Genomic DNA, 11,396 nt, shown 5'->3' with positions numbered 1-11,396 from the left:
ACCTTGCAAAAATCTCAACTTTCATATACCCTTTGCGTTGTTACTTTACACGAAAAATTGCAATTGGTTTTGCTCTAGTCTTATGGGGAGAAGATACGGTAGCCGTACCAAAGTGACTTCACTTTGTGTCATTCAGATTCACTCGGCTATTGGTTTTTCATGCATATGACAACTATCTGAGAGGTAGCACACTAGGAATACCTAAAAAGAAACTTCCAGAAGGGAGGGCGGCCTCCAGATAAGGTCTAATAGTCCCCTTTGCCTTAGTTATAACAGTGGGGGGGGGGGCGAGATGGCTCAAGTGGTTAGTTAGAATGTGAATTTACTGACCGGAAGGTCCGTGGTTCGAATCCGAACTCTGCCTCTCGACTTCCCCTACCTAGGCTTGAGTAACTTGGCAGTATCCCAGCCCTCGTTCTTCCTTAGGGTAGCATGGCAGCTTGGCACCGGAAGGGGGTTACAGCTAAACGGTAGTTACAACAGTTAACTGCCAGTGTGTATTACCGGTATATTGTCTCAATGATTATGATAGTTTCCCCCCAAGTCTGGGGGCTCCCAAGAGAGAGTCACTCTATACGAAGATCAACACTAGTTCCTTTGGTGGAACAAAACATGGATTATTTCCTCGCCATAGTTTTTGGGAACCCAACTTTTTGATGAGCTAGATCACCTGTTAACTGTACATAACCTGAGCATCCGATTGTCTCCAGTTTGTTTCTGGAATCCAATCTACCATAATCCACCCAGTTGAAATGCCACTCTGCTTTCTCAAATGCGTTTAGTGTGTTCGGAATTTGTTTTCTACTAGGTAGGTACTTCCATGTATCAACCAACTGCTGTCCTTTGCTACACTGTGTGATGAAGATGCATTTCCTTTTATCGACATAATTATTTATGTAAACCGGCTGCCTGTAGGCGTCTTGAGGTTTCGGCCTTGTCACAAATATGACAGCAATTATTGCTCTTCGTCCAGTATAATTCCTTGTTGGATGTTGATCTGGTTTCGAATTAATGACTGGAATCAAGAAAGGCAGTGCTGATTTGCAGTCGAACTTGTTGAGGTTTCTGCCTGTTGAAAATCAATTTAATCTCTATCCGTATGTGGTTATGGTACCCATTTTTAGTGCGGTTGTCTGCTATCCTAACGACACGTGCTCGCTTTTCTGCAGCACCGCTTTTTAACTTACTGGAAAAATTTTCTATCCCCGGCCGTAACCCTACTTTAGCTCACATTAGCTCCGTATCCTTAGGACATAATTACACCGCACATTGCTACGCGCCATGCGATCGAGCATCTACCGCTTTCTCCTTGCAGCTTGCTTGTTCCTGCGTCTGCCAAGAACAGTTTGTCTCTCCTAACATTCACAAATTCATCTGGCTTTGTATTTGCCTCTGTTCTGTGAATCTCGCTTTGCCTGTTCACTGCCTATTCGTTGCGATAATTCTGTCGTAGGCGGTGATGTGCGCTTTTTTCCATTGTATGCGTTTGTTGTTTGTGCGCAACTCTAAAGTAGTATGTGAACAGGCGCATCTGCGTTGTCCATAGTTTTGTCGCTGGTTTTTGTCCTATTAACGCTATGCAATGCACGTAAATTTATCAGACGTCAACCAATCTGCAATATTCCCAGACAATGAGCCAGTTGGTGCCCCCTCGTCTTCAATCCACTCAGATCTTATCGGCTCTGCAGTCGCAACTGCTGCTGCATCAGCAGCAGCAGCAACAAGAACAGCGCCAGGTGGTTGGGGTCTCTACTCACAACACATCCCATCCATCTGATCTGATTGTCACGATGAATGCTGTCTCACTCCCACCATCATCAAACTTTGCGGTTGGATCCGTCACAACTACAACCACCACCACCACAGCACAATCATCAACGATGTCGTTGAACACCACCACTACCACCCCGCTTGACGTGACCTCTTCTTCACTTGCAATCAGTGCGCCAGCTACTGTGTCTTCTGTTGTTCGTGTTGGCATGAAGCGTGAAGCTAGCAGCCACAGCGCGTCTGGTGATGGCGTAAATGGTTTGGATTTGCATGTGGGTGTCCCGTTCCGTCGTTGAACACCACCACTACCACCCCGCTTGACGTGACCTCTTCTTCACTTGCAATCAGTGCGCCAGCTACTGTGTCTTCTGTTGTTCGTGTTGGCATGAAGCGTGAAGCTAGCAGCCACAGCGCGTCTGGTGATGGCGTAAATGGTTTGGATTTGCATGTGGGTGTCCCGTTCCAACTGCTTTATTATACGTTTTTGCTGTCGTTTATTCGTTGTGTTTCTTTGCTTGTTTTTTGCGTATATCTATATTATCACCGTGATTTTCTTAGCCCCAACCCACCCACGTATCACCACCGCCTATCACTTTGTAACCGCGTGTTGTCCTCGCATTCACCTGGTGGTCCTAATGAAATTATTACCAAGTTGTTGAGCGTTCGGGGGAAAGCGGCGTACGCTCTCAGGTATATTTGAGCTTCCCTGTGTTCTCGCCTCGCTCTTTCGCTTACCTTGTGGTCCCTGGAAGCTGAGAGCTTCGTTCAAGTCGTACCTCACATTGCTGCCTCGCACACAGCCCCCAACATTTGTGATCGTGCTTTGGCTCTGTTTGCTCTCGTTGTTACAAGATGGTCTGACACCGCCGCTGTTCATCTGACTTTCCTCCATATCGATTCGGGTGCGCTCTGCTATCAACATTCAGTGTGCTGTATTATTTCCCCTTCAAACTTTGGTCTCTATCTGTTAGATTTGCTTATTATTAATGGTTGTGAAGTTACTACGGGGGAATACATTTTCTACTTGGCAATTAGATTTACATAGATGAATCACATAGAAATTTCACTTTTATACTTTCTTGTCTGTATCAGTTAATTGCTGGCCTCCACGATGCATGACTGACTGTTCGATTGCAATGCATTGCTGCTACATATGTAGAATTAGTAGTGTCTTACCCCGTGCATCATGAGCACGTGGGTTGCACTCGTATCGACTCAAGTTTTTAGGCATACCACAGTACGTAATCATGCTATATGGGTTAAGTAGCATCACGTGCTCTTTATTTCAGCATTGTGTTACTTTTCAAAGGCTGTGGAAATTGTGGCGCTGTAGAAGACAGTCCAATGCCCCACTGTGCACAACGTTTTCAGCAACAGATTGTTTATGCCATTGGCTCTTGAAATCTAGCTGCAGTTTGGCCCGTGTTCACGTCGAGCCGCTGTGGTTCGATGGTTTAGTAGCATTTGCACACGAGTTTAAGACCCTTACGCTAGCTTTTGGTAGTCAGTGTTCGCTCGTAAATCATTTGTTTTGAATGAAATGAGGTGGATAATATAATTCCGTAATGTCAGCAGCAACGTGACCCGTCAATGGTCTGTCGTGTCGGTGTAGTTGGTCCTATATTGGCTTATCACCCCAGACAGAAGTCACTTGCATTGTGGGAAATTTCTTCTTTCTATGTAAACCACTCCTGTATAGATGGGTTGGCTATCTGGCATCTAGCTGACATCCGAAACTGACAATCCAGCGGGTTGGTGGATGATGATGGTGTGGCAAGGGTCCAAAGGTATGAGATGAACCCGTCAGTCGTGGTGTTCAAAACGTTGGTGGTTATAGGAAATACGGTAACTTTTCTCAAAGATGGAAGCGAGATGGACTGAAGATTTATTCCCGCAGTTTTCAGTGGAACATTATTCCTTAATGATGGCTGTTTTAGGATGCCTAAAATCGCGAGTGTTTGTGATGAATTGTGATCAGGCTTACGTTTTCTATTCGAACATATCATTTGATGTACATATGGGGTGCGCTTTCTATAGTCTCTGAACTCTGAATTTGTCGAAGTATTTTCGACCCATCGATTGAATGTCGGTGATATTGTTCTCTGCTCTACAGCATGGTCGTTCCCCGTAGTCCTAGTAACAAACACCGCAGTATGGGACCTCAGTCCCCGTCGGATTCAGACATCCGTTTTATGCAGCATTCGATGCGGTCGTGAACAGTTTTCCACTGGACCTCTTCGTATAACACAGTGATATGATCTATCGAATATTGTGAGCTGCGCGGTGTGCAGCCTTAAAGCAGCATAGGAAGAAAGAGTACTGAAGCGGACAACTTTTAATGAACTACGATGGATGGTATGAAGTGCGGAATGGTTTGCTGATGTGCCGTTGTACCCTAATGGGAGCCCTTACATGGCGCCTGTTAGCCTTTCCACCGGTGATATCACGTTGACCATCTCCGTGACCATTTCTTCTCATCAAACAACGAATCACTGCTTTTTTAAGTGAGGATAACAACCAATAGTGCATTGTATTACTTGGACTACTTCGTGCACACACTGCTTACTGAGGCGATCACCATTTTCATCCTTCATCTTCAGGGAATGATCGAACAACGAAACTGCAAACCACCGATTATTTACCAAACCCTTCTGAAACAGCCGTGAATGTATTTCGGTCAGGCAAAACTACAACTCACAAGCACCTTACAGCAGTACGATGTGGTCATAAGCGCCCCCAGGATTTCTCTAAGTTGGAAAGTGTCGCTTTGAGAGCTGTGAATTTATCAGGTCGCTGCAGCTTTTGACCCTGTTAGCACTGAGGATTACATCGAAACATAAATTTCGGGATCAGAAACAGTCCGATTTAAGTGTGGAAAACCATTTGGTTTCGTTAGTGTCAGCAATACATCGCCTTATGTTTTAATAGATACCGTACTTAGCGGGGAAAATGTACCCAAACTACTTTTTAGACACGATTTATTCGCTGGTTTGTTAAGTTCCACTACTATACCTTTGTAACACTGTGTGTTTATGCACTGGGCAAACAGATCCATTTAACCTCAGTGGACGGATTGGCCGTCACTGACAACGGGTTGCTGCCCTTCCTTTATTATCCTCATCCTCAGGTTGTAGCAGCTGGAACCACTGCATTTCGGTGCGCGGTTTATCAGATGAGAAACTACCTGCCTATGTAACATTAGTTAAGGTGCAAATTTTTGCCTAAAACCTAGGTATTGGGAATTTCGCGGATACACGTCAACAACTAAGTGGGAGTCAAGTCCACCCGGACAGCTTCTGGAGTTCACAAGCATCGGACTTTTCAGCAGCCACTCGGAACTTCTTATACGAGCCTATAGAGGTATCGCTGCCCATGGTTTACTGATTACTCATTCAGTCATCTGAAGACGACTTTCTTGATGAAAAATTAGTCTTCTAGTTATACGATGACATTCTGGTAGAGCTTCCCGATGATATCAAGGATTGCTTTTGATAAACCAGGTCGGTAATCTAGTTGGGATGTTTTGTGAGACGAGTATTGAAGGAAAGTTGGTCGTTCTCGTATTCATTGATATAAAGAAGAGTATCGTACACCACTATATGGATGAGGCAGTCTACAACCCAACTCATTCACAAAATCAAGCATAACACCGGCGAGAGAAAACGGGCTCTGTGGGACCGGGGTCCGTCGTTTGCTCTCTGTTGCGCTCCCTGGTATTTACAAAACCCACTACCGATTCGTGGAGCAACTTTCAGGTGAGGCGGAGGGACATCCTGTCTCCTTTGGAGTAGTTTCGGTAGCAAGGTGCAGAAGCTGGACTTCACGTTACTTGTTGTGTTGCTCTAAAATGGCAAACATATTTTACCTTTATTTCTAATCCTTTAGTGATGAATATGCACGACATGAAAGACATTTCTTAGCAGATACAGCCTATTGTATCGGAAGAATGTACTCTTTAGAAGGCCATGACATGTGGGCCTATTTCAGTTGTCCGATAATTCTTCACGCTCCATGTTGGGACAGACTTACTAGAGAAGTGAATATTGTACAAGTTAATCATGCTGGTGTGTATTTGATTTGCCTTCAATTGCTCAAAATCAAGCGAAACAGTGAACGTTGATTGTACAAACGTTTGATCCTTAAAGTAAAAGTGCATGTCTCATGCCGTTGGACATAGCAACCCACAACACGCCATCACCCTTCCTTCAACAAGGACAGGATTTCCCCATCTTGTTGAGAGTTTTGCTTGCTGACGGGTCAGTCTTTTGACCTTTTCAAGTGATGGAATCTGTCCAAAATTTATTTTCGCTACTATCGGGTTTCATACTTTGGGCCTTAAAGCACTCCTTGTGACATCGATTATGAGTTTCCGGTAAAGCGGGTGGATGGAACTTTTGCTTCACGGAAATCTGCTGTTGAAACGCATAGCGACCAATTGCGGAAAACACCTAGGGGTTTCTACCAGTGTGTGCAACTTTCGCAGACTGCACCTTTATGACTTTATACCATACACTGCCCCGTCAATTTTCGCCCTGGCGGAGTCAGTAGCAACGCATTGTTTGGTGTGATGTAGGTGTCCAATTTCTTAATTTAAGTTTAATAGTAGGGATGCTAACATCCGTTTAGCTATAGTATCCTCTCAACACAAGCTGTCATCGAACTCGAGTAGCCCGTTAGTGAAAGCCTAGACATGGACAATCGATTGGCAGGTGTGGTGTGAAGGTTTGTGTCAAGTTACAGTGGCGTATTGCAAATCGGTCTGCGCATCATACCATCCACTGCAGTTCAGTGAACGTTTTAGCCGTTTCAGCGCTGTTCCCATTCAACCGGCTATCTGAGGGCTAGTCAGGACTAGTCAGCTGAACTCCTGCAACGTCACTGTTTTGCAATATTAGGTCCAGTTCCACAATCTAAACCTGTTGTCAGAATGTTGCGGCAGTTGGGTGTCCGATTCTGGTGGAGATTTCCCATATTGTTGAGTTGTTACAAGGCCTACTGGGACCGATAATGCTGTATTGAATGATCCTGTTGGCAGCTTGGGAACCTCGGGGTCCGTGCAATGGTTTGGTGTGTCGTGTCTTAGTCACATGTTGAATGCCTCATGGGCTCTTTCTGTTATCATCCCATCATTTTCACACTTAGACAACCTACTGGGACCCAGAAAGCTAGGAGTTCTGAACAGTGAATCTCCAATATATTGCGAGTGGTATGAGCGGGGACGACCTCTTCTGTTTATTTCTCACTTGAAAAAGCCCACTGTAAAAGGCCTGGTCTCTTCCGTAGGAGAAGTAACGTTTTTCTTGCTCCGAATGATCATGTCGAGTGAATTTGGTTTTTGCAGTTACTATGCCCCCTGATCACCCGACAATTTCAATGAGTTAAAAGGATATCGTAACCATCTGCTTTCCAACAGTTTTTAGTGTAGATGATTCAACAACCAGGTTGTCTTTTTCCCACACAGTCACGATATCCTGCCAAGCGCCCGAACCAAAACTCTAGTTACGCAGCTGGATCAGTGCCGGAATCGGAATCATCCGATGGGGCATCCAGTTTATGTAATGGCACCTGCCCGTCAACGGGTCCGGCTGAACAACAACGAACTGATGTCGAGTTTTTCAAGTCTACAGCTGACATCTCCATCCCTTTCACACATGGCCTCGCGTTGTCCTCGACCTACTGTGGCGCACTTCCTACTCCTCAGCTGACTACTTCTGGAGTTTCCGGTCTGTTAACCTCATCGAATCTATACGGTCTTCCTTTCCCCACCGCACAAGCGGTTGCCTCATCCTACTTACCAGCACCACCGCTTGCCTATTCACCCGTCTATCCTACTCAGGGAACACCAGACAATCCGAATTCAGCAGCTGCTTTGGCCCTAAACAGCTGGCTGACACAACAACAGCAACAGCAGCACAACTCGGCACTTCACCAGCTCCAAACTCAGGTTCATGTCACACAAACAAATCCGGCTAATCCTGCTCTAGCGGCTGCACTGGCCGCAATCCAGCAGCAGCAACAACAGCAACGGCAATCTCCTCACGAACTCTCAACCAGTAGTCCCTCACCCGTAACATTTCAACAACAGCAAGCCCTTCTGTCCCTCTTCTTGAGGGCACAGCAATCCCAGTTAGCCGCGGCACAGATGGCTGCGGCACTGCAGGGAGGGTTCGTTCATGCGAGCCCAGGTCCTCGACCACCGGCATTTCCTGGAGCGTGCTTTTTTGATTCGGCATGTAAGTTCCACTTTGTTGCTCCATTTGGTTTTAGAAAATTCCCCACTCTGTCCTTTCTTAGTTGGCATCCAAGTACATCGACCAACAATTTTCGATACGGCTTTTTTGGTACAACTACTTTCCTCAATGTTTTGACTTCCATCCAAGCCCCATCCGAATTGATCGTGCACCTTTGGCTGTGATAATGTCACCTTATGTTTACGATGGTTCCTAAGTTTACTTAGACTATCTTGTTTTTGGGCGCACCGGCGCGCACACCTGTGCGCTTCTAGAGGACGGTCATGGGTGATTGGTCCATCACCGGAAATTATTCTCATCATCTTCCTGTTTTTCGCTTGTTAAGTGGACAGTGCTTGCTTGTAATCAGGTGACAAGCGTCATATGCTGCACCATCGGCGGGATCGTGTGAACTGACCCACAGAATCCGATAAACACAACTCGGCCCACTCACCACCACTACCTCCACCCTAACCACTTCCATCCTCATCACTGTGGACTGGTTATATAAACAAACGTCGTGTGTTCGCTTTAACTGGAACTGGGAGAGTTAGTGCAATTTGATCGTTTCGCGTCCATAACCACCTCGGTCGGTTCATCTTAATCTCATCCTTTTCGTCGCCTAAGGGGGTGCAATGCCCCTCGACGTCCAGCCGTATCGATGTTTTGAAACGCGTCAATTTTCATATAGGTGGTATACTCCCCTGCCTGAATGTCTCGTACGTTGTTGGGTGGTACAGCTGGCATTTTTAACGTCCAAGAAGTTCACCTTTTTCCTACTCGATATTCTTAGTTTCACGCAGATCGATCAAACTACGAAAATTAGTAAATGCGTTAATTTTGAGTCGCCGGGACTATTTTCCCTATAATTACCCGTGTTTACTTAGATGCACAGGTTGCTTTTCGCTTATGTTCATCACAATTTCTAGCCCGTTCTATTCCTCTCTATTGCCATCGGGCTTCCATAGTAATTGGTAGGAGAGAGGGAATTCTTCAAGCTAAACCTACAGAATTCCTTTAGAGTATATGAACTTTATAACACATTTTTGAAGTGTTGTTTCCTCGTCGTTAATGCAAAATCCCATACGGTGACTGCAAGTTCTTCACATCAGAGGAGACAAATCACACACATCCACATCGACTAACCCTCAACTAATTGAACGATGGTCTGTCCGCATAAATTGCTTGAATACTTCGAGCTTTCGAAAGGGACGCTCTGGACGACACGGTCGTTTATGTATATACCAAAAGAACATCTACGGAACGTAGAACGTACACCTTCCAATTACCTCCTCTACAGAGACGTCTTGACACTGCAACAGCCATCTTTCCAAGCTGCCAGTTTCCGAAGTCATTTTTTTGGAAGCAAACGACCATGGAGGTATTTGCAAGACTGCTTGGGTCGTCGGTTGACTTGTGAATGAGCAACGCAACATTAAGTGATAAATCACGGTGTTTTAGTGGAAATGAAAGGTTTGAATAAATTTGGGAATTACCGATTGCAAAAGCGGAAAGTTAGTTATTTTAGTGTGTGCACCAGCTGATGACTTATGCGCACCTGACACTTGCGTTCCTGAGTCACTCTCTGGCAGTGCATTGAGCTACAAGGACATGCAACTTCCGGACATACACCCCCGGCACAAAGTATATAGTAGGCAGTATCTGTGTGAATTACAGAAGCGAAAAATCTCGATGTTTGTCCAAGTCCAATTGAGCATTAGAAAGATCGTTTATATTTTATATGCAGCTATTTCACAGTTCAGTCGCCTGATGGGTACACTTTGAGCAACCCTGTCGCTGTAGGCTTTTTTTAATAATCTCAGCCACAACCTCCTATCTGGGTCTACGATTAAAATTTGTCCAAAGAGACCAGGTAGGTGTACGAACACTGCGTAGTAACCTGAGCTCTGATGGCTCGTTTTTTGTTGGGACGTCAAAGAACACAATGACGCGAAGGTTGGAAACGAGCCAAAGGAAATCAAACAGCGAAGTATGAAAGCCCTCACCGGCAAACTCAGCTGCGCTGGTCATTACGGTTTTCCTGGATGGGTACCCCGAGACGGAGCACATCAATGGTTTTAAAAACATTTTCAGACATAGCCCACTCCCCCCTCGGGTGCTCATGCACCTGAACTGTTGCTTTCAATGCATAGCGTCCCTCCTGGTCTATCGATGCCCCTTTATTTGCGCATCAGTTATGTTGCCTACCGCCTCCAATGCTTAACTATCTACCTCACCTCCCCAATTCAACGGTGAAGGGAACTGGGCAACTACAAACACCGTGCGACAAGTACACGTTTTCCACAGGGGCTGATGATGATTATGGTTCATCCGATAGGATCCCAAGTCATCTTCCGCGACCCATCTTTGCCTTGCTACCTTCATTCAGAATACGAATGATGCTATTTCTGAACCTTCGCAATCCTCCAAGAGCCGTTTAGCTGTGATACCCTTTCGGTAGAGAGGCACTATGCATCACTAAGGAAGCACGTATGTTGAACTATCCTCAGCTTACTAGGCTTCGAAAGTAGCGTTTCAAAACCCAAAGATTGGCTTCATACCACAGAACTCTCACCTAGTAGCTGGCTCCTAAACATCTGCCTCGTTTTTCTTATAACGAACTGTTGGAATCTTCCTGTCTTCCGCGGACGGATCCTGCTGCACATATTTCGCTTGAGAACAAAAAGTGAAAAATAGACTTTCATCGCAGTCACTCCAACGTCTCACGCGATTCCTTCACTGACTGCCAAACTGACCGTTGCAGTTACTCCCACTGGATCGTCACCTTGGCTACTATATCCGACAGGTTGACTTATGTCTGTTGCCCTTCTATCGGCGAACTTTTTTTTCACTCACTGATGAAGTTATCTTGAAACTACCTAGTTGGCTCGATGCTTTTGTTTTGGGATGCGTACACCAACTCTTAGAATACACAAAACATTCCCAGGCTAAGCACCGGATTTTTCTATTAGTTCGGTTCTCTCAGTTATCCCACTACGTCATATTGTAATTGCTTCACCCTTGCTGAGATGTTTGAAAGATATGCGCCTGTCAGTTCTTTGGAAGAGGTTATGGGTCGACGCAGTGAACTCGATAACATTTCATTTTTGATATCTGCACTTGGACGCTACTGAGAAACCAAATATCTGACTCTTAGATGAACAGAACATGATATTTGGTACGCTCTGCTCCATGTGTGGAAGATAATTCTGTCATAATCGAACAACGAGTGTCTATCATCAGCAGCGTCATTGTTCTCATGAAGGAACCAAGGTACTTTTTATCGTGTCTATTGGCTGGGTGATTAGTTAACACGTACGACTTGCTGCTAAACTAGTGGGGAAGGTAAACCTCGAGATAGCTCGGTGGTTAAGGTGCGAACTTACTGACCGGAAG

General features: G+C 45.4%; 1 protein-coding gene across 1 annotated transcript in view; it reads left to right on the top strand.

The window, feature by feature from the left end:
- The window catches only part of T265_11245 (hypothetical protein), a gene marked incomplete at both ends in the record, with an annotated part of 63,921 nt that overhangs the window by 43,669 nt on the left and 8,856 nt on the right, over positions 1-11,396 (top strand). Inside the window, 3 exons of the mRNA XM_009177846.1 lie at positions 1,602-2,042; positions 2,162-2,218; positions 7,232-8,003. Of these exons, the coding sequence (XP_009176110.1) occupies positions 1,602-2,042; positions 2,162-2,218; positions 7,232-8,003 (1,270 nt within the window). The remainder of the gene's footprint in view (positions 1-1,601; positions 2,043-2,161; positions 2,219-7,231; positions 8,004-11,396) is intronic.

Source organism: Opisthorchis viverrini (assembly GCF_000715545.1).
Source record: "Opisthorchis viverrini unplaced genomic scaffold opera_v5_462, whole genome shotgun sequence".
Lineage (NCBI taxonomy): Eukaryota > Metazoa > Platyhelminthes > Trematoda > Opisthorchiida > Opisthorchiidae > Opisthorchis > Opisthorchis viverrini.
This window is presented reverse-complemented; position numbering and strand designations above follow the sequence as displayed.